The 27,005-nt window shown below is 37.0% G+C and overlaps 4 protein-coding genes across 14 annotated transcripts; 1 reads left to right on the top strand and 3 right to left on the bottom strand.

The window, feature by feature from the left end:
- Positions 1 to 200: 200 nt before the first annotated feature.
- LOC119986868 lies at positions 201 to 2,090 on the bottom strand. The gene is made up of 3 exons (XM_038831560.1): positions 1,516 to 2,090; positions 980 to 1,407; positions 201 to 835 (listed from the first exon to the last, which is right to left on the bottom strand). The coding sequence occupies exons 1-3, from the start codon at positions 2,088 to 2,090 to the stop codon at positions 201 to 203; spliced, it is 1,638 nt and encodes a 545-aa protein (XP_038687488.1).
- A 6,038-nt stretch (positions 2,091 to 8,128) lies between these two features.
- LOC119986867 (serine/threonine-protein phosphatase 7 long form homolog) lies at positions 8,129 to 12,863 on the top strand. Its single transcript, XM_038831559.1, has 3 exons — positions 8,129 to 8,141; positions 12,050 to 12,459; positions 12,534 to 12,863. The coding sequence occupies exons 2-3, from the start codon at positions 12,160 to 12,162 to the stop codon at positions 12,861 to 12,863; spliced, it is 630 nt and encodes a 209-aa protein (XP_038687487.1). The 5' UTR covers positions 8,129 to 8,141; positions 12,050 to 12,159.
- Positions 12,864 to 18,470: 5,607 nt separating this feature from the next.
- LOC119986501 lies at positions 18,471 to 19,487 on the bottom strand. 3 transcript variants are annotated; one of them, XM_038831076.1, is made up of 3 exons: positions 19,164 to 19,487; positions 18,894 to 19,034; positions 18,471 to 18,784 (listed from the first exon to the last, which is right to left on the bottom strand). In XM_038831076.1, exons 1-3 carry the CDS (start codon positions 19,335 to 19,337, stop codon positions 18,758 to 18,760), a joined length of 342 nt encoding a protein of 113 aa, XP_038687004.1. In that variant the 5' UTR covers positions 19,338 to 19,487; the 3' UTR covers positions 18,471 to 18,757. The 3 variants fall into 3 exon arrangements, with proteins under 3 accessions (XP_038687004.1, XP_038687002.1, XP_038687003.1); XM_038831074.1 differs by having other exon boundaries at positions 18,471 to 19,034; positions 19,164 to 19,474; XM_038831075.1 differs by having other exon boundaries at positions 18,471 to 19,027; positions 19,164 to 19,474.
- A 1,789-nt stretch (positions 19,488 to 21,276) lies between these two features.
- LOC119987216 lies at positions 21,277 to 26,647 on the bottom strand. 9 transcript variants are annotated; one of them, XM_038832059.1, is made up of 11 exons: positions 26,339 to 26,647; positions 26,153 to 26,228; positions 25,789 to 26,076; positions 25,578 to 25,638; positions 25,306 to 25,383; positions 25,104 to 25,218; positions 24,460 to 24,595; positions 24,290 to 24,336; positions 22,499 to 22,571; positions 21,466 to 21,708; positions 21,277 to 21,301 (listed from the first exon to the last, which is right to left on the bottom strand). In XM_038832059.1, the coding sequence occupies exons 5-10, from the start codon at positions 25,329 to 25,331 to the stop codon at positions 21,695 to 21,697; spliced, it is 411 nt and encodes a 136-aa protein (XP_038687987.1). In that variant the 5' UTR covers positions 25,332 to 25,383; positions 25,578 to 25,638; positions 25,789 to 26,076; positions 26,153 to 26,228; positions 26,339 to 26,647; the 3' UTR covers positions 21,277 to 21,301; positions 21,466 to 21,694. The 9 variants fall into 9 exon arrangements, with proteins under 9 accessions (XP_038687987.1, XP_038687986.1, XP_038687985.1 ...); XM_038832058.1 differs by having other exon boundaries at positions 26,153 to 26,231; positions 26,339 to 26,646; XM_038832057.1 differs by having other exon boundaries at positions 25,789 to 26,228; positions 26,339 to 26,644.
- Positions 26,648 to 27,005: the final 358 nt, after the last annotated feature.

Below are 27,005 nucleotides of genomic sequence, written 5' to 3'. Positions count from 1 at the left end.
TCTTCATGAAGACGGTCCAATTTATTTGCGTCAAATACTTTAGAGCACAGTTCCCCAAAAGCAGCAATTAACTCAATCAATGGAGTGCAAACATCCTTAGGTAAAAGTCCTCGCATAGCAAGTGGTAAAAGTCATTGGAAAAGAACATAACAATCATGGCTCTTCAATCCAGTTATCTTCCCTTCTTTCACATTTACACATCAAGAGACATTTGAAGCATAACCATCAGGGGACTTGACATCTTTCAAAATTTTACATAGAACTCTCTTTTCTTCCATTGACAATGTGTAGCGTGCACGTGGTAAAGTATATTTATCACCTGACTGGAATGGATGGAGTTCCTGCATTATGCCTAATTCTTCAAGATCTAAACGAGTTTTTATCATATCCTTTGACTTACCCTCAAGGCCCATAAGTGTACCCAATATACCATCACATATATTTTTTTCAATGTGCATCACATCTAGGTTATGTCGTACCAATTGGGTTCTCCAGTACGGAAGTTCAAATAAAATGCTCTTCTTTTTCCAATTATCCCCCTTTGTATCACCACGCTTTCTTTTTCGATTAGCATTTCGGAATATAATTTGCTCAAAATTGGCATACTGATCAAGTACATAATCACCTGAGGGAGGCTTAGGAGGAAGTCTAACTTCATGATTGTTACCAATGACCGACTTACGACGTCTCCACGGATGCCCAACTGGCAAGAATCGACGATAGTCCATATAACATTGCTTTTGGCCATATTTCAATCTAAAAGAACTTGTATCAATGTTACATGAAGAACAAGCTAATCTCCCTTTGGTACTCCACCCAGATATCGACCCATATGCTGAAAAGTCATTGATGGTCCATATTAAAGCTACCCACATTTGAAAGTTTGATTCTAACGATGCATCATAAGTTTGAACACCGCATTCTCATAATTCTTTCAACTCGTCTATCAATGGTTGAAGGAATACATCAATATCATTACCTAGACTTTTGGGTCCTGGGACAACTGATGATATCATAAAGTAAGATTGTTTCATACACAACCACGGAGGCAAATTATATAGAATTAGTACAACTGGCCAAGTGCTATATGATGTACTCATGTTACCAAATGGATTAAACCCATCCGTTGCTAGTCCAAGCCTTGCATTACGAGACTCCATGGCAAAACTTAGGTGTTTCTCATTAAAGGATTTCCATGCTATAGAGTCAGCTGGATGTCTTAGGACCCCATCCTCAACATGGTCTTCTTTATGCCAACGCATAGCAGCAGCTATTTGTGACGACATAAACAGTCTTTGTAGTCCTGGTGTTAAAGGGAAATAACGTAAAACCTTTCTTGCAATTTTGTTTCTCTGGCTTCTTATCTCTCCGCCCTGATTCCACCTCGACTCTCCGCAAATTGGACAACTATCCAAGTCAGTATACTATTTGCGATACAAGATGCAATCATTGACACATGCATGAATCTTTTCGTAGTTAAGGCCAAGGTCTTTAATAGTTTTATGAGCCTCATACATAGATTCCGGTGATTTGTTGTTTGGAGGCAAAGCTTTTTTCAAAATCTTGAACAGCGTGTCAAATGCTGCATTACTTAACCCATGCAAACACTTCATTTGAAACAACTCAACTATGAATGACAACTTTGAGTATTTTTCACAACCTGGGTAAAGCTCTTCCTCGACATCTTTGAGTAATCCATATAATTTTTTGGCATTTTCATTCGGACTTTCTGGAACTTGTTCACCCAATACTTCATCGACACCCATTACCCATGTCTCTGCTCGATGGTAATCATATATCATCTGGTACGTATTAGCATCAACGTGCCTTTCATGCATAACTTCATCTTCCGATTCATCTGAAGATTCCTCTCCATGATATACCCAACGTCTATAAGTAGTTTCAAAACCCCATTTGAATAAATGAAATTCTATAGTCGCCCTTAAATGACGATATCCATTGTTGCAATTTCGGCAAAGACAAAGAGCCTTATTATCTTCTGCCCGACTAAAAACTTGATCTAAAAACTTTTTAATGCCCTCTTCATACTCAGGCAATCCTCTATTTAAGGAAATCCAACTCTTGTCCATTCTACACATGCAAGAAAAGTTGAGCAATACTATTCAATGATAGATATACAGCTTATTAACACATATAAAATTGCACGCTCCAATATACGAACAATACTTGATGATTCTTCAAGATTATCAAACATTCATACCAACATGGTAAATATAAGCAACAAAAATTGCTAATTATGAACAATAAAATGTATGCAGCTTCTGAATTTGAAGAACAAAGGAATAATACTAAATAAAAAAGTGACTACAGTGAGGATTTTTGCTTTAAATTTCACGTTAAATTTACAACACAAAAGTAGTTGGGCTTTTGAGTTTTTCGGATCGTTTAGGGTCCTACAAGAAAAGCAAAAATATGAAATAATTGCAATCATCTAAGTGCTGTAAGAAAGCCAAAAATATGGAATACTTGCTATTTCATGAGGTTAAACAAGTTGCCTAAATTAGTGTTACTCCTTGTTCAGAACATTGGGAACTTTGATATATGGCTCTTCATAGCTTGGAACATCATTTATCATGGCATTCCTGTTGAGATATGTAGCACTTAACCATAATCAGTAAAGAAACCATGAGAAATGTGGGAATATGCAATTGGATATGGTGTACTATAAATCAAAGAAGTCCAATAACTGGCAAAAAGAAACTGCAATCTCATGTCTTAATAATTGATTGGGCTAGTGCTGAACATGATAAGGAGTAACACAAGAGCGCAAGGAGTGACTGAAACAATATTCTAGTAAAACTTAAATAGGAATGAAGACAAGAAGAAAATATTATATGAATATTAGACCATATTTCATAAAAATGCCCAAAGAATTAAGAAGAACAGAAGCATATGCTAAGTTATTTTAGAAAAAGTTGCAGACAGAACAGGGCATAGATTTTCAACAATAGAGCAATTTATGAAAAGATAAAACAATTTTTATATGCGCTAAATCAAAGCAAAATTCCTTCAATCAAACAAAAACATTTACTCTTCCTATCGGCCAAATAAACTTCACTCACCAAACATATTCTATTTTGTCAGAATCTGAAAAACGATCACATCTAACATATTCTATTTTGTAAGATACTACGAAGTCTAATTCCACCCAACATAAACGCTAATTAAATTATTTAATAAATAAGAGAGGTTGGGTTTTACAAATCACAATCACATAAAATCCTTAGACACGGATGCATGTTCATTGAATAAGGAAAGCACAAAACAAAAGGATTCTGATAACAACAAGAAGAAATCAACAGATACATAGACAAAATCATAGAGTGAAACCGCATACCATTAGTCTCTACTTTGTTGCTCCTGGTTGCCTCTGTGCATATCAAACTGTATCAAACCAGAATCCTTCTCTGACTTCTCTCCGATCTGTTGCAGCTCTTCACAGCAATAGAAGTTGGGGAAAGAAATCGCTTCAATAAACTGCCTCAATCCCGTTGGCTAGGGTTTTTTCTTCACGACGATAAGAGTGACGAAGTGACCAGACCACTATTTTAGATAAAATATTTAAATTCCTTTATTTTTTCGTGGGCCAATTTTTCTCGCGTGGTATTTTTTATGGGGCTAATTGCGGCGACCAGTATATTTTGCAACCAAATATATACCATATGTGGCGACATATATTGTCGCCACATAATTAACAATTATGTGGCAACAATATATGTCGCCACTACTTAAAATTATTTTATGGCAAAAAGATTTGTCGCCGCAAATATCGCAACATAATGTCATTCCTGTTGTAGTGAATAGTGCATGGAGATGATCTAGAGTTACAAGTCTAAATAAAAAGTTGGAATATGTGGTGATAAATTTGGAGTTTTTGATATGGATTTATACATGCATGCATAAATTTGTCAATCAGATGATGAATTATGATCATGAATATGCTGAGTTGTGAGTAAGAGTGATTAGATGATCATGTTTATGCATGTGTAGATTGGGCGGAAGGAATGTAGTTGAAATTGCATGCAAGGCTACCAAGGGATTAAAGACATGAAATATATTATATGTGACAGATTTGACTAAGGAAATTATAAGAGATTTGAGAATAGATCTTTTGTTATGAAATTTTGTTAAGATATATGAATAAAATTGACAAGTTAAACTTGCATGTAAGGATTTGTCCTTAAAATCGGAACTTGGGTCTTGCATGTACTTATAACTACTCTGTGATTGAATCAACATATGAATCAAAATCTTATAAGTTTTTGAAATTGGATTGTGGTCGTTAATCAAAACTGTAGGTGTGAAGCATGTGTAAATAATTACGAAATAACTTAAATTAATTTATAATATAAGACAAAAACTTCATTTGTATTTATTACCAGTAAGGCATGGCTATTATAACTAAAGTAATATACTTGATAAACTTGGAATTTTGGAAACATTGATACTGTATACATGTAATTTTGAATCGGATAACATGCATGAGTGAAGAATGATATAATGTTGGATTTTTAGAAGATTGAAATAAGTAATTGACTAGGAACCGAGGATGTCAGGCTGAGTCTCGTATATAATAAAAAGAAGGGGAAAACACTCGTTGACAATTGAAAAATATTGGCAAAGGTGAGGGTTACCACTGCTACTACATTTAAAAATATTTTGACGCGACATATAATTTAATTGTTGTGCCTATTTGATGTGGTGAATTATATATAAACAAAGAATTTGTTTATTTGTGGAAAATACGTTTTGTTTGGGCTTAAATACCAATTTGTGGTTTGCAATGAATTTTGGAAAGATACTTATGTATAGTTTATATAGATTGAAAATTGATGAATTGTGTGGCATAGTTTGCCAAATAAATGGTTGAATGGAGATTGCCATGAATTTTTGAGAAAAAGAATTTTATTTTGAGATTATGCAATTTGATATATATGTTCATGTGATTTCAAACTCTCTGTGTTGAATTCCTTGAGTATTGAATTCCTTGAGTTGTGGAAATGGAAGAATATGATTATATTGTTTACCTATGCACATGGCCGCCCCAACCTTGGCCCGGTTGTGGTTTCTGCTAACTAGTCCCAAGGTGCGACTAGAGTGTGTGGTTGGAGCAATTTTACTCCCACACTATGTAATTGAATTATTTCCACGATCTTTTTGACGGGAAAACATACTGGTGAGTACCCCACATACTAACCAGATTGACGAATCTGGGGAAAATCGTAAAGTGGGGATGTTGGAATCCATTGAATGGATTTATATTTTAGAATGTCAGACATAGATGATTCGAGTTAAAATATGACTTCTATGAATTTATAGTTATTGCCTTCAAAAGAAATTTGAACTCTGTGTAGTGATCTCGTCTACATTCTATACAAATTTTTATTTTATTTTTGAAAACGTTTGCTCAAATGATTTTGATAAATGTTTGAACTTGACTCTGACTAGTTACGTTTAGCTAGGCTAACCCTCCTACATGTTTTCCATACACGTATATTAACGAGAGCTAAGTTGGGGATGAACCAGGCTAAATAAATATCGAGGTAGTGTCATAGATCTAGAGCTATGTAAATATATGCAAGGATCTTGTATCAAGTACTAAGTGTGTATTTGACTATGTTGAAATTATGGAGTATGTCTGTAATATAAGACACTTTGATGTATTGAAGTTAGATAATGGTATTCCGATAATGAAGGCTTACGGTACGCTATCTGCATGGACCCAGGTAACTGGGAATGTGCGAATAGTTATCGTGCCGTGTAATTACCTTGGTGAAGTTTTGGAGTGTTGATAGGTATGATAATACCTATTATTTTTGGTAGAAATATCCCCCTCTTAGGCTTTCTTTTGATAAATAATGAGTTTGTTTATGTGTTGATTTGTATTTTGATAGGTTGATTGCGGATTGGAATGAAAAGCGGCGGAAAAGGGGCTGAATTGGAGAAAATGTCCACCAACCTTTGTGTGTTCAAATGGTCATAATTTTTTACAAAATTATTATAATCGAGCGAAACAAAAAGAATTTGAAACTAGACATCTCAAGCTTTCCATAGACTCCAAAATCACTCAAATCAGAGGTCATATAGAGAAGTTATGGTCGTTTGAAGTTTTCTAGGGCAGATCCAAAGATTTTGGTGAAGAGTGTGCCTAGGCTCATGCCTAGGCGAGGTGCACCTAGGCGTAGCATTTAAGCACGCCCAGAATAATTCCATCCGCCTAGTCCAGGGAGCATTGATTTGAAGAGAACCGGAAATATGAGCTTGCACCTAGGGGCAAAAAACAGCTTTTGGGTCAACTTTAATTCGGGAATTACCCTAACCATAGAGGACTTTGACACTTCGAACAAACTTTCTGGAGAGCAAAAATAGAGGGGAAAGGTGATCTTGGAGCTAGGAGGAGAGATTGTTCAACCCAACTTGCATCTTCTCAACTCATTGAGTTTATTCATACCTTTCTCATCTATCTTCTTGTGTTTTTCTCTCTCTATGTGTAACTAAACCACCTTTGCCAAGGCTAGGATGAAGCCTTGGGTTTGATGACTTTGTGTATGACTTGATTTACATATATATATGAGTTGATTTGGGTATAAATCTTGTGTTTCTATGTTTGATTGCAATTTCTTCATGCTTGTTGTGTTTGGCCAACACTTTAGGTTTTTGGGTGAAATTGTTTGAAGAATTTGCTTAGACGGTAATATGTCAAGTATATTATGCTTCTTGAAACTCTTGATTATTAATGTGTCTCCCTTTAATTAGGTGACAATTTGTATGAATCCTAATCTCCATGGAACTTCATGAATTCCTATGCATGTTTAGACCAATAAGATGGCTAGAATGTATTTAGGAATATCTGACCTAGACCAATAAGATGGCTAGTAATCGATTTTAGGGAGATTTGGCTTAAGTGCGCTAAAACCGATTTAGGTACGGATTCGTTATGCTCGAATTAGTAAATATGTGTGTGAATTTGTCTCGTTGCAAGTCATTTCCCAATGGGGATTCTGAAGCCTTGGTGTTTATCTCATATTCATTAACTCATCTCATTCATATTAGTTGCGTTAGTGATAGTGTGCATTAGCATAATTTGTATTCTTATTCCAAGAAAATAGCAAAAACACTTTACTATTTGCTTGTCTTTAGTTTAATTACTAAACCAAACAAACTTGAGTGGAACTTTACTTTTGTTTGCATTGTCCATACATACATACAAGTATACATTTGGATTAGACATAGCTCCGTCCCTGTGGATTCGACCCTTGCTTATCATTGTGCTGTAGTCGCCTACTAGTACACTTGCTAGTAAGGTTAATTTGGACCCAACAAGTGTTACAACCACCTTGGTGGAAATGCTCAGGAAGTTTAGGGGTGTGTTTGGTGGGGCGTTGGTTGGGGCGGTTCGCTTTCCCAACCCGCCCCACCAAACAAGCTATTAAGCTGGGTGTTACCACCCCATTTTATGGGCGGTAACGCCCAAAATTAATAATTATACTTATAAATTATTATGTTTATTCATTCATAATAATTATAATACAAATAAGTTTTTTACACAACTTAATCACTAACAACAGTAAAAGTTTCACCAAACACCTCGTAGCTTATTTCACAACTTTAAGGTCAACTTTTTTCTCACAACTTAACAGCTAGCATGAAAATTGACATTGAAAATTGACTGGTTGCTTTGTAAAGGTCACGCCAACAAGGTTGGCGTGACCCTTTTTTTTAAAAAAATAAAAATAAAAATTGACATTGTAAAGGTCACGCCAACAAGGTTGGCGTGACCTTTTTTTTTTTTTTAAAAAAATAGCTTTGTAAAGGTCACGCCAACCTTGTTAAGGGAAAAAAAAAAAAAAAACTAGTCACGCCGTTAGTAACGGTGTGACTAGTTAATATCTTCTCCACGATCAACCCCAGCCACACACTAAATCATCTTGTCTCCCGTTTTCTCCTCCCCACCCGTACCACACAGAAGCTGCAGGAAGCCTCCGACCAGTGAGAGAAGCACCATCAACGATCGGCTCCAGCATCTCTGATCCATGGAGTAGCCACCACACCCTGCCGGACTGCCGATCCGTGAAGGTGGTGTACGTGCACACCCACACCGTGTGAGATCAACAAGAGAGGTGAGAGAGATTATAAATTTTGTTTCCCAGTTTAGGTAGCATGGTTTAAGGATATATGTTTATTGATGGGTCTGCATCATGAAAATGATATATGTTTATGGATATATTAGTGGGTCTGCATCATGAAAATGATATATGTTTATGGATATATTGGTGGGTCTACATCATGAAAATGATATATGTTTATGGATATATGTTTATTGGTGGCTCAAATTTGTATATGTGGTATTTCTGTATATGTTTATGGATATGATTATGAAGTTTTGTTACAATGGATATGCTCATATTAAAATATATAAAATTGAAAATAAGGTTTTAAAATGTTGGACAACATACACAATAGTTGTTTGTTTTATGACACAATTATTATAATCTCATGTAGATTACTGAACATAATGGCATCAAATTGGAATCGAAATGCAAACTTCCAGTTTGCGGATGATTCTGATAATGACGAAATGCAAACTTCCAGTTCGTATCAGCATTTCTCACAGTCCGTGAACCTAAATTTAATCCCAGAAATGTGTCATTATGAAGATGATAGTCAGTTTGAGGGTGCAATTGCTAATAATGATGCGGAGTTGGTAGAACAACAGGAAATTGAGTTTGATTCTAGCGATGATGAGGAGGGTGATGGAAACGTGGGAGTCAATATTGAGACAACCACCGGGGATCAGGGGAGGTATCTAAATGTAGTTGATCAAGTACCCGAATTTGGCGATGTTAGCCAGTCAGATTATGCTGTTTGTCAAGATTGGGGTATGTACCACACTGATCAATTTGATACAGTGGCAGTGAATGAAGTATTTGAGAACAAGAAACAATTACTTCAAGCTGTGAAGATGTGGCACATTCAGAATAACTATCAGTACAAGACGCAATGCTCAAATTCAGATGTAATACAGTTGAAATGTGTAAAAGAGCCTGTTTGCAGTTGGTATCTTAGAGCTATGAAAAAGGAAAAACTCAATGTATGGAAGATAACAGTAATTAGAGGGCAGCATACATGCACAAATGCGTCACTGCATCAGGGTCATCGACAGTTGGATTCAGAATATATCACAGAGGAGGTGCTACCTATGGTAAGAGCAGATTTTAAAATAAATATAGCAGCTATTCAGGCCTTTGCTAGTTCTCAGTTACAGTACCCGGTTTCGTACAAGAAAGCATGGAAGGCCAAACAAAAGGTTATCGAGAAATTATTTGGGACATTTAAAGCTTCATACAATGTCCTCCCTAGATTGTTGCAAGCAATACAAGTTTCAAATCCAGGGTCGGTGGTTAATTTTAACTATAAGGACATTGTCAGCAATTGGGCTACGTTTGGTCGTGTATTCTGGGCATTTTGGCCTTCTATAGTCGGCTTTCAATCCTGTCGTCCTTTGATAAGTATTGATGGCACACATTTGTATGGAAAATACAAAGGCAAATTGTTGATCGCGGTTGGGTATGATGCAGATAATGGCCTTTTCCCGTTGTGCTTTGCTATTGTAGACGAAGAAAGTGCTGATAATTGGGGATGGTTCATAGCATGCATTCGTTCTTATGTTACCGATCGAAGAGGCATTTGTGTCTTGTCTGATCGACACGCTGGTATTTTGGCAGCAATGCGTGATGGTTGGCCAGAACCATTTGCTTATCATAGGTATTGCTCGAGACATTTTGTGAGTAATTTCAACACCCATTTTAAAGATAAAGATTTGAAACAAGCGGTTGTCACAATGGCTAACGAAGAATCTAAGGAAAAATTCGACTTTTGGATGTCGCGTGTTAAGGATTTGAACATTGCTGCGTGGGAGTACCTAAATAGTGCCGGGAAAGAAAAGTGGAGTAAAGCATATGATGATGGCCACAGATACGGTACCATGACTACTAATATGTCTGAAATCTTCAATAGTGTTCTGAAGGGTGGGAGATTTTTGCCTATTACAGCACTGGTTCAGCTGACATTTTACAGGTGCAACAAATATTTTGTTAAGAGGAGGATTGAAGCAGAAGAATTTAGATTAGGAGGGATAGATTTGCCACAGCAAGTTTTTGGACATATTAGTTGTGAGACTGCGAAGTCTAAGCGGGAACAAGTCCAAATGTTCAACCATAATCCTCCTACATTTCAGGTGAGTACGAGAAGACGTGGTGCGGAGGACAATCAAAGTTCTAATCGTTCATACGTTGTATGTCTTGGACAACAACGTGAAGAACAATATTGTTCATGCAATATGTGGCTTCTTTATCACCTTCCATGTAGCCATCTTCTATCGTGTTGTTCAGCTAATAGAATCGATTGGAGTATATATATGGAGCCATATTTTACAATTGGGGCATATGAAAGCACATATGCCCCAGTTTTTAGTCCGATACCCGATGAGACATGTTGGCCTGATTATTTAGGACCGATGGTTGTCGTTGATGATGCACAACGCCTTAGGGAAGGTCGTCCCAAGTCAACTAGGCTTAGGAATGATATGGATGCATGGGAAGGTCGCACTACAAACAAGTGTAGCGTGTGTGGGCAACGAGGACATAACAAGAAATTTCACACAAATTCGGGACAAAGTAAAGTATTTTTTTTATGAATAAGTTTTTTTTTATATTTATAAATAATATAAAAAATATAAAAATATCTTCATATTTTTAACATATTTATAAATGCAGGTTCAAGGAGCTGACGGATGGCGCGGACACGGGGTGGAGGATCATCGAGTCATTCTAGAGTACCCGGTGTCCGCATTACTAGGGAGTCTCGTCCTGGTCCAGACAATCAATCTGTTCTTCATATGCAGTCAAACCATCGTTCGGAAGACATTTGGCGTGGACAGGTATATTACAATAAATACATTGAAACTTATGTTTAACTATCTATGTGCTTTTAAACCTAAAGTATATGTTCTAAACAGGATACAGGAGAACCAATCAGATTTAGGCAGCATATGTTTTGGCCATTGGATCCACGAGTTAGGCCTTATGTTATCCAGGCAGGTTTCTATGGTATTACCCAAATAGGTAACATAAAACTTGATAATGGATTACTAACTGCACTTCTCGAGAGATGGAGACATGAAACCCATACATTTCACTTCAGTGTTGGAGAGATGACTATAACACTAGAGGATGTTGCAGTTTTATTGGGATTGAGGGTCGATGGACCAGCTATCACTGGTAGCAGTATATATGAGTGGGATGATGTGATGATGCAATTACTTGGTAGAGTGGCGAATACTGAAGATAGGGATGGTGCATCTTTGTCGTTATCCTGGTTGGTGTTGAACTTTGGTGAACACAATCCTCCAGCAGAGGATGCTCCTGAGGTGGTGTTGCAACAGTATGCCAGGGCTTATATATTAGCCATGTTCGGGAGTATTCTATTCCCATCTACTACGGGGGATAGCGTTCCACTCATTTTTCTACCACTTTTTGCTAACCTTCAGGAGACTAGCTCGTATAGTTGGGGAGGAGCAGTACTTGCATGCTTATATCGCAATCTTTGCCGAGGATGTTTGAGTTCTACTCGTATGATAGGTGGTTGTAGCCTATTACTTCAGGTAACATTACTTTATTGAAATTTAATTATAACAATAAAAAGCATATGTTTTTTTTTAATATTATATAATTTTTTGTTGCATGTATGTCGACCACAAATGGATACTGGGGCACCACCTATATTTGGTCCAGAAGAGCCACCCCGTCCACTTGGTGCCAGGTAATTTTTTTAAAAAATATGTGTATTAAGTAGCTAACATTTTGTGAAATATTGTAGCTAACATTTTACTAATTCTTATTTTTGCATATTTGTAGTTGGCGTGGACGACGTACATATAGAAGAAATCCAAAGCAAGTCCTTATATTTGCTAGAGATGAGCTGGATCAGCAAGAACCTAACCAGGTACAATGGATGCCTTATACACCAGGGAGATTGGCAAATGCACCAGTAATATGTATTGATGGTAGCAGAATCTGGAGAGCTGTAGTGCCTTTGATTTGCTTTGAGATTGTGGAGTTTCAATTCCCAGATCGTGTTATGAGACAATTTGGTATATCACAGCATATACCGACTCCAGTGGATACGAATGATACTTTACATAATCTAAATAGGAGAGGGCGGGATAATGTCGATTGGGTGGTCAAAAACGCTACATGGTTGGCATATTGGGATGATAGACTAGCTCATATCGCGCAGGAGCGATTCCCTCGCACGAGCGTCGGCGAGTATATGCATTGGTATTACTCGATCACCCGACGGATTATTAGTGCTCCATCGACTGATAGGCCACAAAGAAATTTGGATTATGCGCAACGGGGGAGTCGGATACGACGAGTGGTAAGTACGTCGACATTTTCATATTTTATTTATGTAAGTTATATTATATTGTAATGTGATAAACATCAATGCAGGCTGCTTTGGCATTAGAGGGAGCAAAAAAAGCTGTTTCTGCATTGCGTGATGCTCTTAATGATTCTACTGCTGCCATTGCAAATAATTGGTTGGGAAATTATCGTGACATTCTAGACGAGGTTGGTGAGGGACATCGATTTGAAGAAGTTATAGGCTCTGATGTTCAAGCTACGGCCCAGCATGGTGGTAGAAATCCTCTTGGTCAATCACACAGATGTGGTCACATTTCCCGGGCAACTGACTTTACCATGCATACATCCCAGTTGACGCAAGATGATGTTGGTCCATCCACTACTCCTACTGAATGGAGTAGGCACATGAATATATGATTTCTCTAGTTTGCTTGAACCATATAACTATTTATGTGTTTATTTTTCATATGTCTTTATGATGTATAGTTCATATTTGATGAAATATTTTGCTGGATATGGATTTCTGGATATGTATCTGTATTTTTGGCATGTTGGTTTTTTTTCCTTTTTTTTCCCTGTGTTTGTTGATCACGCCAACATGGTTGGCGTGACCGTAGAAAAATGGATGATCACGCCAACGTTGTTGGCATGATCCAAAATATGTATTGGTCACTCCATTGCCAATGGAGTGACCAGTACATATTAGATCACGCCATCTCTGATGGCGTGATCGTCCAAAAATATACAAAGAACACGCCACTGACAGTGGCGTGTAGTGCTATTTTGACAAATATTTTCACTCGGGTGTTATATTGAGACGTATTATGTATCAGAGTGTCATTTGGGTAAAAAACTCGTAAAAATTGATTGAATAACTTTGCATGGTTGCCAACTGTCAAGCCAAAGAGAGAAGAGAAAATGCATATTTAAGATTAGATAGTACAGTATGTTCGTACACAAAAAGCTACCAGAGAATGAATAAGAGAGGAAGAAGAGATCAACCAGAGTTGATTTGGTTAACAATCGATTGGGTTAGACATATGTGTGCCCAAGATTCGATTCTAATTACAAACATAATTTTTTTAGACATATGTATGCTCAAGATTCGATTCTAATCACAAACATAATTTTTTGTGGTATTTCAAAAAAAAACAGAGAGAGGAAGAAGAGAAAGAAGGAAATATCCTTCTAAACCTAATAAGATAATATTTCAATAAGTCCAGATGCTAAATAAATATACCAATAATAAGTCCTTTATAAACTTTTTAACAAAATTATCCCTCTAAACCGAATAAAATAATATTCACCAACTAAAAGATATCAACAACTGCTTCTTTCTCCTCTCTCTCGCCACTTTCTCTCCCCCCCTCTCTCTCTCTCTCATCTCGTTCTCATCTTGTTTCTTCAGATCTTATTGCCCACCAAGGTTTTCAGATTATAAGTCTCAATCTTATTGCCTACCAAGGTAGGCCATATTTGTTCTCTGTTTGGTTGAGTGATGATGCATATATAGCTTGCGCGGTGTTTTATTCTTTTTCTGTATTTTCGTGGCTGGTTTTGACTAGTTAGTTTTCCGGTTGTTTCTGGTATAGTTGATGGTCGGTTGGGTGGTGTGTGGTTGGCCTTTATCTCTGTTCATGGTGTTCTCTTGGGGGTCTTTTCGTTTGTTAGTTTTCTGGTGCTCTCACACAGTCACACTCAGTTTTGTGAAGAACACTCGAAATGGCGGGGGTGAGGACACGGAGGAGAATTTGTTAGCTACGGTTAGAATGGGTAATGGAAGTAGTGTGTCTAGGAGAGGAAGACAAGTTATCAAGAGGCCGAGTTTGATCGCGAAGCAAGTGATTTCGATTCAATCTGGTATGCTATTATACTGTGATTTGAGAAATATACTGAAAAATTTTAGCATACTTTTTGAGAATTATACTGTGATTTTTTAATATATTTTAAGAATTATACTATAATTTTTTGAGAAATATATTGAAATATTTTAGTATATTTCTCAAATTACAACATTGCCTCAGTCGCCGTCCACAAGGTGAAGAGTGGACTCTGAGACAATCAACAATTAAAAAATGAAGGAAGCCTCACAGTGAGATTAAATATTATCGCAAGAAATCTAATAAAAAATTGCACGGAGAATGACTTTTTTGAATATTGTAGCCCAGTCAAAGTAAGACAATCTTCAAGTTACTTTCCAACGAAAATCAACCTCCCTGTATTATATATCAGTGGAAAGGATTTGTAGCAGCTTTTAATAGGTTGTCGTCATAGTACTTGAGGGAAAATTTTGCAGATTGATTTATGTTCATTGATAGATCCAAAGGCTATATCACGGTGTTCATGTGTGATGCTTCTTTGCATTCGGATCCAAAGGCCCCGTAATCTGTGAATTGCTGACGTGTCACATGAAAGACAAGTGGACCCAACATAACCGCACTATACTAATATACTAGATAGGAGCCCACGCGTTGCTGCGGAACCTGTATAATTGGAGTTGGATAAGAATGGGTATAGAGGATATTGTTACCAAATTATTGTAAAATCATTGACAAATTATAGAAATCTCAAAATGTCAAAAAGTTTGTTAATTCAAGAAGCTGAAAGTGGGCTCTTAGGAGGTCTTGCTACAGCTGTGTTAGCCTTATTGAACTGGATTGTAGCTGCTGCAAGAAGGACTGTTGACAGGAATAGATACACACATGATGTGTATACTGCTGCTGGTACTCTGCTGACCTTAACAACACTGAAAATAGTGAAATCAATACGCATATGGGTGAGTTTGGTAAGGCTTTTGTTATAGCATTTATACTAATTTGCAGTATAAATGCTACTTCCATCCAAACATGTATTTTTTAGCACATAATTCAAGACATTTTTTAGTAGCATTTTCTACTACTTTTCATATGCTACTTGAAAGAACAATTTTGATAGCATTTTGATTCTTTTTCCAATTATATCCTTAGTATTTCATTATTATTCTCATTATACCCCTAAAAAAGATGTTCTTTCTTTACCCATGTCTTTAATTTATTTTAATTCATTAAATAAATTAAATATCTACTGTAACTACTGTAATTTATTTTTAATAAATTAAATATCTTTAATTTATTTTAATTCATTATATGAATTTTATAAATTAATATTTATGTTTAGATACAACTAGTTATATTTTTCTTTTACAACTAAAATGTAAAATACCCCTGCACGTAATTTATCCAATATGCTACACAACACAAATGTTAAGAGTAAAAGTTCAACCAAACACCTATCCAGCATTCAAGCAGCGTATATGCTACTAAAATTGTCCAGCATTTCTGCTACCATCATTTCTGCTGGCATATCTGCTACTTTGCAAATGCTCTACCATAATAGCGGAAGCCTCAAACGGAAAAGGAGTGTTCTCGTGCGGCCACGTGATCAAAAGTTCCACCTATTATTGGCTTACACGTGTAACTTGAATGAAACAAAGAACTACGCTTGCGTCTCAGTCCAGGTGCATTCCCGTCGATTCACATGTTTTTTGATCTTCGCCGCCTATGCTTCCCTGCGAGGATTCATGCATCTGAAATAAAGCTATTTCATCTTTCCAAGTAATCGATTCATGCATCTTAATTAAGGCTATGTCCTCTTTTCAAGTAATTGTTTGGGTTTTCAAGGTTTCATTTTATATGCATCAATTGATTTTCATGGAATGATTCTCTCTTACCTGTGGATCTTCTATTTTCTCTCACTGCCTTCTGATCTGATACAGGTGGCGACGGGACCAGGTTCCATTACCGCCGTCGACTCCGGGCAATGGTGTCTGAAGAACACGCCAGCATGGTCCTCCAAACCCATCCAATTATCGAGCCCCTCCCTTCATGGACTGCGCTGCCATTTTTCTGAAGACCCGTTGCATAAGGTTTCATTTATAGACGGATTGTTTGGAAGCTTACAGAATTGGGTCGTAGAACTGTGGGAATATTTGTCGTCACCCATAAACTCAGGTAATTTAATTGATAAAATGCTTTTTGGTTGTGTTTTGTAACGGTCTTCGTATCAATATTGCTGCCATGAAATTGCTTGCAATTACCTTTTGTATCTCTTTCTGCGTGAAATTAGAAGTAAGTGCACTTTCTTTGTCTTATGACTGATATTATGTGTACTACCATTTTCAGTATTCACATAGATTTTTTTATGACTTATATATTTCTTTGTGTAGGTTATTTCTCTATGATTTCTTCGTGTTATGATTAAAAGTAAGCACCTTTTTTTTTTGAAACAGCGAGTTAAAGCACATTGTTTCTCTACAGTGAACTGGGCCTCCAAAATTCCCTACGAGGTTCTGCAATAAGTCGATAATGCACAGTTCCTCTGAGAGCAAGTCCTAAACTGATTACGAATTGTTTATTATGTACAAAGGGGAAAGTGATTGTTTCATTATGGGTAATATTGCAATATACGTGCCTATATAAATATGCCAAGTGACTCTGGTATGCATATAGTCCATTGTTTGAGCAATTGAATTGCTGGAACAACCTAATTGTAGATATAGCATCAGATGCCAACCCTTTTAATATGGTAAGTGACTCTGGTAAACATATAGTCCATTGTTTGTTGTTATGTTTTTGTTTTGTCTTTGTGATTTTTAGGGTGATTATGGTTGTCATACTTGCTTATCGCTATATCTGTCTCACATAAGTGGTAAGTTTTTTGTGCTCAATTCGCTTGCCTACTCTTGAGGAGGCTGCAGTCTTAAGCTGCCTGCTCCTTTCTACTCCTTGGTTTCTAAGCACAATTCATCTATATTGTTTCAGGTCATCAAAAACTGATTTGCTTTCAAGTGATTTGTGGAAGTGCTTCTGTGCTTAAAACTTCACGAGTAATGAGCCAATAGAAGACAACTCCAAAGTTGGTATCTTATTTATTTTCTTCTTTTGTTGTTTGATTAGCATATTTTTGCTCTGACTTTCTGTCCTACACTTCCCACAAGAATCTATCTCAGCACTTAGCTTTCTTTTTGCCCCTCTTCTGGAGACAAGGAAAGTCTGAGAACATTAGACCATTATGTTTTCAATTCACAAGATAAGATTTTGATTTTGAGTTCTTGGTCTACATTTTGTTACCATTTCCAAACATGAAAATTAGGATTTTCATTTTGATTTTTTAAATAATTGTTGCAGATGCCATCAGTGTTGACTGTTGAGTAATTGCTGGTGGATTTTGTTTCACTGGTATGAATGTTGAATTCCGTATTACTGGTGAATTGTATTCATTTTCCTCATATTTTATGCAACATTTTCCTTCATCTTGATTGGATTGGGTTTTATCAATGTTGGTGGCTTTACTGCCTTTACTTTGAAGTGTCTGGGGAGAAGAGCTCTTTTTTAAAAATGTTATAGGAATTTATAAATATTACTATGTCACAATAAATATTTTATTGGTTTTCAGGATAATGTGACTGAGCTGGGTTTATAAGATCCTTTGTAGCATGTGAGAGGTTCTCGGAGATTGTGGGGAGTCCTTACCATATTGCACCTGAGGTCTTCAAACGAAAATACGGTCCCGAGGCTGATATTTTGGCACTGAAGGAATTCTTCATATCTTGCTATGTGGAGTTCCTCTATGTTGGGAAGGTAGTTGGGTTCCTCATTTTGTAAGAGTCTTTGTTGAGGTTGTTGAATATGAAAATGGAAAGTCCACAATTTCCAATAAGGTCTACATTTTCGTTGCATTGATTTCCACTCCGTATTTCAATCCTACATCAACGGGCAAATATTTGCTTGACTTGAACTTTAGGATTCCATAGTATCATTTAAAAAAACAACTTATTAAGCATCCATATCAATTAACCTACCTTATTTTTATTGTCTTTATATATTATTGAATATTAATATATATAAATTCACGACACGTGTAGCGCGGGTATATACCTAGTGTGTAAGAAAGACTAAGTCCAATTGTTCCATTCTCCCTAACTCTGTCTAACTTCTTAAGGAAACTCTACCAAGGAGAACTTCACTACAGCATGTAAAGCCCAAGTTTAAGGAAGATCTGGAAGTGGGTTATTCAAGACAACACCAAAATAACAACAACGTGACGTTGATTTAATTTAAAACCAAGCTAAATCAGCAGCACAACACAATAGGGCAGGAAACAATTGGCACTATATGTAACATGAAAAGATAATCACCAAGCTCCTCAAAACCCCCCCATATGTAACCTGATTGAGTGAAAGCTCTCGCCATCAAAAGCTAAAATAACTAAACCAAAACATCAAATCTTACTGACATGACGAAATGGGGTATTAGCAAGCAAGAGATCCATCTTTACAGCCCACGAACTCCATAGTTTTGCTAACAGAAGTTCAGCAGCAGGTGCAGAACCACCAAAGGAAATCAATCGAACATCAAGAAATCCAGGAAACAGGGCAAAGACCGGAAAAACATTATGATTGCCACTAACCTCAACTGGCTTATTGCACCCAAGGTATGCACCACGCCAATCACTCGCAGCAAATCCGATTATCGGCAATAAAGGCACAGAACCGCAGCAAACGAAGCTCACGCCAATGAACCGTATCAAATCGAAGCTCACGCCAACAACCCGTAAAAAAAAGCAGATACAGGGAACCAATTAGATCCACATACTTCGGTAACCTTTACATGAAACTGGCACAAAGAAATCTAATTTACAAAAACTAAAAAATTAGGAAATTATAGAGCGAGAAGAAACCTCGACACGGACGAAGTGAACGGCGCAATTCCATCGATCGCGGGAGAAACGACGGAGACCTGAGCAAACAATTGCAAAGATGTGTCGGATTTGTGGTATGGTAGTTCCGGCGAAGCGAGGCGATCTCGGATAGTTCATGGCTCTGGCAAAGTAGAAAATTGGGTCGCTGTTCATTTGGGATGGGAGAAGAAAAAGACAGGGAAGATCTCAATCAATCCCCGTGCATGAACCTAAGAAAAGCAAAGCCTCCAAGAAGCAAAAAGCAGGTGCATGCACTGGAGTCTCGACAGACGTCTATTGCTCGTGAATTGGCTTCTGTCAATTGTCGTACATAGAAGCAGAGAACGACAAAAATGGACCTCACAAGACTCCATGAACCGCACGATCAAAATCTATGACAACTCATCGACGGCCGAAACAAAAAGCAACCCAATGACAGACGCCCGACTACCAAATCGGGAGCTCAACTCGCCACGAGAGATCCAGAATTCTATATATAAGTAATAAGTAATACTAGCGTCATTCCCGCGCGTTGCAGCGGGAGGCGGAGGTTTTCATCGCTGTGGGAGGCGAAGGTTTTTGCCGAGGTTCCGTTTGAGGGGGTGGGTTGGAGGAATTATACATAGTAGGATGCGGGAGGAAGTCGATTGACGTAAGGAGCTAAAGAGGAAACGGAGACATGATAAATAAATGAAGGCGACGCTTCTGAGACGGCCCAATAAAGAAAAGAAGACAAATAGAAACAAAAAAACTTCATGGGCCGTCGTTTAACCAAGAAATGAAGGTTTTGATGGTACTGAACCCATTTCGAGTGTCGCGGTACCGAGGTGGTCCCAGTTTTATTTTATCCATACGAAATTGTGTTACTGGTGATATTGGTTGTTCCATTTTTATTGATATCTTAATTACGAAGGTCACCGTATTAACTGGTCTTCGAGGGAATATCAACTATGTTTTCATTAAACTATATACATATGTGATATGGATTTAATTGCAAGCGCATAAATCGTACAAGTAATAAAGAGATGAGTAAATTATCGTTTCCACTAGGGATGTGTTGGCAATCAAGATCAATGTCAAACTAGTAACAACTACGCAAATTGGGGAACGATTTTGCGGTTTGTTTTGATTTTTAACTAAACTAATTAAAAAGAACAAAGACAAATCAAACACAAGTGTGAAGTCAAGGATGGAAAGCACCAGGGTACTTAACGTCACCTCACCTATCCAATTCAATTCCCTTGGTCTCTTAATCCCTAATTCCTCTCTTTATAATGACAATCGATTTCCTAACCTATTCAATGTTCTATTCCTAGATACATCAAACGTATTTTCAACATAAATCCCTGTTATTCCTAAAAATCGGATTAATATATCAAAAACCCATTAAGAATTATGGAAATCATTTAGCGATTGCATAAGCCACAAACCTATATTCCTATGGTTCATGCACCCTATGTCATCTATGGCTTGAGGCAAACCCTAGATATCTCCTTCCGGTCTCAATCTAGGCAGCAAATCAATTGAATGATGGCCAAACATTCAAAAGCATTAATCACACCCATAGACAATCAATAGAGAGAGAGAAATCAAGAAATAAGGAAACCAAGTTTATTGAATCTTCAAGGTTTGGTTACATTAAGACCCCAGTAAGAAATCTAGCCACTCATGGAAGCAAAATACATCATTAAACAAAGGAAATCAACCATAGAAACTAGGATAGAAAAGGAGAGAGAAAACCCCCTTGTACACCCTCTTCTTCTCCAAGCTCCAATGGTGGCCTCCAAGCTCTCCAATAGTGGTAGAATGAAATCCAGCTCCAAGAACTCCCCCAAAACCCTATTTTATGCCCTTTTATACTTCCCCAAACTCTTATGTCGTTTTCAAAACAAGTTGGGGTCATTTTGGCTTAAAAACAAGTGAATTCGGAACTTTTTCACGAAACTGCGCGTGCTGTGAATAGTACCTCAGATCCATCGGACACTGTTCCGATCGATCGGAAATACAATCTGCCTCCACGAGTTTTTTAGTGTTTTGGCAGGTCCGATCGATCGGGAATGACTCCGATCGATCGGAAATCAGTTCTGGAGTCCAAATCTTCATTTTGCACTCTTTTCCTCCTTTTTTTGCCTTGGCACCTACAATATGCAAATATAGTTTTCTTAGGCAATATCAACCCTTAATCAACTCAAAATGGGATGAACTTATGTGTAAAGGATGTGCAAATGTATGTATATATTTGGCACATCAATATGAGCTCAGACACCTGACAAAGCCATGCAAAGAAAACGCAACAACCAACCTTGATAAAGATTAAATAATACCAAAACATAGCCATTCTGCGCTCCATGCTAGTGAATAGGAGACTAAAATACCAAAAGATATCTATTCGAGATGCGCATAGCGCTCCATGCCATCAAAGAGGAGAGACCAAGCTGGGGGATTGGCTGTCGGGTATTTCAACATTGTCAACTTCTTCTGTATCTCTTCCATTTGCTTTGCCGCCATTCGATCTACTCAATCAATCGATCTTACTTTCGATGATCTGATATAAATAAGTATCAGCATGTGATTAGAAAACATAAATTGTTGATAACTCTGCATTAGGCATATAATAATGAATATGCCAAACTTCCCATCTTTTCCCATTCCAATCCCAAATCACTGAAAAATGAAGCTCTTCCAAAAGGCGACGAAAGAATGTTGTGAGAAATTACACAGTATGTGTAACAAAAAGTATAGAGGATGGAATTGTTACAGCAGACCAACATGTGCAAAATGAAATACATGTGAAGGACTGATCAATACACATTCCTTGTGATATTGCAACGCTACATAGAAGTTATCACCACATGAGTACACCCCCAAGCAATGGCACTAATGATACTAGAAGCATGAACGTGGAATCAGTGCTTGATGAATAAAGGATACCTGTTGTAGGAATTAATGAAATTCCCCTGCAGGATTATTGCTTAAGAAAGAAAGGAAGGGAAATTCGAACATGAATAGAACAAAAAGTTGAATCCCCTAGAAAGAGTAAGATTCTGAAAAGAATTAAGGGGGAAAACCACAATATATTCAAACATGGTAAAATAATCTCACCATTGGCTGCAGAAACTATGACAACCACCAAGTCAGATATTAATATTCTTATATGAAAATTAAAGCATTAATCTTGATCGATGAGAATTGAAACCAAACAATGTCAGAACATTGTTAAAAGGTCAAAACCAAAAGCACCAAATATAGTTTCATAACGATGTGTGAACAATATATAATTGTACAATAAGATTTATAATTGACATTTTAAATAGATAAATTAAAGCAACGCTCACCTAAGTCATCTGGCACAATCTGAATCTCATGCGTCATTTGATGTTTCATATAGGGGCTGTTTTCTCTATTCATCTTTCGTAGACATGTAATCCAAAACCATTTGTCAAATCAACAAAACGAATGGTAAACCAAATTTATGCACAAAGAAGATAGAAAAATCCAAACAATAGAAATCGAAAGTTCGAAACAGCTCTTACTATGTATTTCCTACGAAAATGAGGCAGTAAAAATGACTCAGAAAACAGTTGATGACATGGGTTTTGCAATGGAGCAAACAATCTAGATTTGATTTTGTTGACCCTTCGTTGATAATGATGACTTCATAGAAGAACAGAGATCCAAAGAGAAAACCAGAAAATAGAATCCCTAAACCCAAATATCCTGAAACTAACAACTTCTTTTTGTACTAAGCTGTTTTAAGTCGCCCATTGATAAATTACCATACTATAATATCAAACTTGAACGCTAAATTAATCATATTGTGAGCAGTATATAATCAATTTCTTCCAAATCCAACCTATGATTCTCTATCGGTCCTTGACTAACCCACCTCCGTCCCCCTACAAAAGTTGAGACATAAATTAAGTTAATGAACCAAATGTAAAAAAATACAAAAAGAATAAGAGGAAAAAGTGAAGAAAAGGAAAAATCATTTAAAGTTATTGAATAAACAAATCTTCCCAGTTTTCTTTCTCTTTTTCTTTACATGTTCCTCATCAACATTCATTTTAGACCTGGACTTCTCACCATGTTATTCTTCCTTTTTCACATGGGTTTCGTCATATTATTAAAAGAAGTAAAAGTTGTCATCCAGCCAAAAAGAACACATGCATGATTTGCAAAGATAGCTTTGAATTTCAATAAGTACCAATTTCTTATTCTAAGCTTTCATATTCTTATTGTAATAACTTTTTTATGACGCTTATTTCCCTACATTAGGAGGTTTATGCCAAAAGTTAAATGAAGGTTGAATAATTTTGACAGTAATTTAAACAAATAAAAATGGACTAAATATCAATTTTTAATAATTACTCACAGCATCTAACATCGGTTCACCTCTAGTACCATAAACTCCTGCACGCATCAGCAATAAACAGAAATAAGAAAGGCTAATTCAAAGGCTGCAACCAATAAGTTAAGAAAGGATAACTGACAGGAAAAACTTTCACATATTTGAATTTAGATAGTGAAAAATGACAATAGAAACAGCAAAAAACAGGTGCCTAAAATGAATGCCAGTATATGTTAATGTTTTTGCTGGTTATAATAATGAGTGCTGGATAAAATTTAGATAATATATGTATATGTATGTTGTTTATGTGAACAAACTAATTGAATTTTATAGGATAAACATCTCGTGGAGAATAATTGATTCATGAAAAGCACATCCAAGAGGCAATCTGTCTCCTCCATTGTTAAAAGGACCATTAATTGACAATTATATAAAAAATAAAGATAAGCAACTTATGAAATACCTATAATTAATTAATACTTAATTAAATAGTGATAATACTCAACAACAACAGCCCATTGAAGAAGCCATTTTCATCTTCATTGTTAGGTACCCGAATAATCTTAATAGTCTCATCGTCAAAAATTTGAAGTCCGATCTTTATTTCCACCAGAGATATAGGACCATGAAGTCATTATAAAAGGCACCAATGACAACATGAGAATGTGTAAAGAGAACTCTTACAGAATATATGCTTCTGAACATGATGAGATGCATCTTAACAATAGAGTACGTAAGACACATTGATGTAAGAATTTATACTGACCTCAAGCTTTACCTTTAGTAAATCTGCTTCCTTTGTTTTCTCATGCATCCTATTCTCCGCTGTCAAATGTGCCAGAAGACGGTCAGTAAAAGTATTACTTCTTCACAGGCCACGGAAGGAAAATTATCGAACCACGGAATTCCACAGACATGAAGGACGAAGAGGGAATTGCAGAAAATTACCCACATTTTTCGGCTTGCAAAAATAGCAGGTTGAATAAAGTGTAAAGAAGGCGATCACAGCACGCATAGTTCCATGTGCCTTGTCAGAAGCTTCAATGCGAGGGGAACAGTTGAGATAGATGCAACGCAGAAGTGCCTTAAAAATGCTATTTTAAACATGATAAATGAGTAAAAAATGAATCCTTATTCAATCTCAGTTGGAATATCAAAACAAAGCAATAAGCATGACGTTGTTTAGAAGGCCTTCTTGCATTGGTATGCCCCAAGATAGGGTCCTCCCAATAAACTACATTAGGTTGCAAGAAGACCAATAAACTTCAACCATTTCTTAGAACTTGACCAAGCAAAAGAATCTACGTTACTACATTCACAGAGAGTTCATTTATTCTTTTTGACAGCAAATTCAATATTCAAATACATGCGAATATATTCTAGCATCAAGCCTGCTATTTCTGTTGTCAGTTGTCACACAAGCAGGACAAACAATAAAAAAATATAGACACAAAGGTTCATCTGAAACTAATAATGGCTAAGCAAATATAAATACGAAACACCAAAGAGAACACGTAGCTTGATCAAATTGACAACTGTTATATTGAGAAGCAATCGAGTGTTTTTAATATTGACTAAAGACAAATGCATACCTTCATCGTACCTTCCATGTATAAATCTTCAAATGTCGAATTTAAGTCAACAATTACATCACCGCCCTTCGCAGTTCTCTCCAGCTCCTCCCCCAATGACCCCCCACCACAGAACCTATGAAAGAGAGAATCCAATACTTTATTAGCAAACCAGACTGGTAAATATAAGTTTAGGAAAAAGAGAAACTATCTAGTGTCTCACTTTTTTCTGAAATTTTGCATGACCATCTTCCCTTCCTCACCATCTGGAGCTAATATTGGTAGAGAGACTCACCAAGAACTGCAAATGTGACATCATCATGATCCAGAATTAATCAATAATTATGAAAGGAAACCCATATAAAAAAAATGCCAAATGGAGATAGAGATTGGCCTCTTATTCAACATTTTTATGTACACTATCCCCATAGTCGTAAGACACAACCAAATTAAAAGAACGAAAATTGAAACAGCATATAAACCATTGTGCCTAACCTTCTAACTTGCATATAAGAAGTTTATGGTATATGTGGTGCGTTCTGTTAATAACATTGACCTGAAAATTTCCACCAAATAAGAGAACACATTAGAATTGAGTCCAAAAACCTGTACCAAATCAGCCCAAAAGAAAAGCATAAAAAATACAGATGAACGAATAAAGGGTATCTAAAACAAACGAAATATGCCTTTACTACCAAGTACCAACCTTGAAGGGCCTATTGTCGGTTCTGAAGGCAATGCCGGGAACATATTTAACCCAAACAGGGAATCCCCTAAACAACAGTAGTATTGATCAATGTTTTACCCGTCTTGCTGTATTTGTACACGTGAACGACGGCGATGGAGGAGAAGGGGAGGGCGGAATCGGAGATGGAATGGGAAGAGATGAGCTCATCAGAGAAATCGGCTCTGATTCGACGCCCGAGGCAGTCGAAGTAAATCTGTTGTTCCATTCTCGCTTTCTTCACTCAAGATCGTCTGCAAATAGATGAACCTACAAAAAAGCAAGGCCTACATGCAAGAAAATCGAAGCAAAGACATCACCAAAGCTCCTAAACCCACCAACTTACCGATAAACACCCCAACCACCTACGGCAAGCCGAAGAAAGAACTGGAGAACAACCGAAGAAAGAAACAGAACGAAGACTGCTGAAAAGCCAGGAAAAGTAGATACATGAACACACAAGAAAGCAAGACAACCGAAGGAAGACGTGCAAGTGACGATCGCTGAAAAGGCAGGAAAAGTAGATACTAACCTCAGCTGCCTGATCGTACCAAAGCTATGAACCACGCCAAACACCCAGAGCAAATCCAACCCTCCATTTTGTAGCAAAAGGAACACTCAGCCCGTAGTAAATCGAAGCTCCCGACGTCGACCGTAACAAAACGAAGCTCACGCTGTGTGAAGCAGAGAGGGAAAACCCAATGGCCCGAGAGAGATTCGGGGACAGAGAAAGCAGGGGAGAAAGGAAGATGAGGCACAGGACAGAGTAGGAGATTTTTGCAGAAGCAGATTCAACAGAAGAAGTGCATGCATTTGTTTTTACGGTCAGATCAAAAACACCAATAGCAATCGAATGGCTCAAGTGGAATAAGCTACAAAAACGACGTCGTCCTGTATACAAAGATTCCCAACAAATCACGCCAGTACAGAGATGGTGGGCCCCTCGACATCGTTTCCCATGAAGCCTTTAGCATCCGCAAAGATCGAACACAAAAAAACATAATAAAAACAACTCAAATGATGTCGTTTCACGGGCCCAAACGTTGAAGAAAATGAAAACCACTCCCGAGAGTAGCAAAAAACCATCCAACTCGCCACAGAATCACTTCAAATCTATGGACTTTATATATTGCAGATTCAACAGAAGAAGTGCATGCATTTGTTTTTACGGTCAGATCAAAAACACCAATAGCAATCGA

Source organism: Tripterygium wilfordii, chromosome 20 (genome assembly GCF_013401445.1).
Source record: "Tripterygium wilfordii isolate XIE 37 chromosome 20, ASM1340144v1, whole genome shotgun sequence".
Classification (NCBI taxonomy): Eukaryota; Viridiplantae; Streptophyta; class Magnoliopsida; order Celastrales; family Celastraceae; genus Tripterygium; species Tripterygium wilfordii.
This window is presented reverse-complemented; position numbering and strand designations above follow the sequence as displayed.

Excerpts from the sequence above, each read along its gene's own strand:
- LOC119986868 (XM_038831560.1), bottom strand. The coding sequence starts at position 2,090 with ATGGACAAGAGTTGGATTTCCTTAAATAGAGGATTGCCTGAGTATGAA. Across the intron at positions 1,408-1,515 it reads AACAAATCACCGGAATCTAT|TTGTCCAATTTGCGGAGAGT; the intron begins GTATGAGGCTCA and ends TGACTTGGATAG. Across the intron at positions 836-979 it reads CCCAGGACCCAAAAGTCTAG|CATATGGGTCGATATCTGGG; the intron begins GTAATGATATTG and ends ATGACTTTTCAG.
- LOC119986867 (XM_038831559.1), top strand. The coding sequence starts at position 12,160 with ATGAGACAATTTGGTATATCACAGCATATACCGACTCCAGTGGATACG. Across the intron at positions 12,460-12,533 it reads GGAGTCGGATACGACGAGTG|GCTGCTTTGGCATTAGAGGG; the intron begins GTAAGTACGTCG and ends ACATCAATGCAG.
- LOC119986501 (XM_038831074.1), bottom strand. The coding sequence starts at position 19,337 with ATGAACAGCGACCCAATTTTCTACTTTGCCAGAGCCATGAACTATCCG. Across the intron at positions 19,035-19,163 it reads TTCACTTCGTCCGTGTCGAG|GTTGTTGGCGTGAGCTTCGA; the intron begins GTTTCTTCTCGC and ends TTTTTTTTACGG.
- LOC119987216 (XM_038832059.1), bottom strand. The coding sequence starts at position 25,331 with ATGGTCATGCAAAATTTCAGAAAAAA. Across the intron at positions 25,219-25,305 it reads ATGCAAAATTTCAGAAAAAA|GTTCTGTGGTGGGGGGTCAT; the intron begins GTGAGACACTAG and ends TCTCTTTCATAG. Across the intron at positions 22,572-24,289 it reads AGGAAGCAGATTTACTAAAG|ATGAATAGAGAAAACAGCCC; the intron begins GTAAAGCTTGAG and ends TGTCTACGAAAG.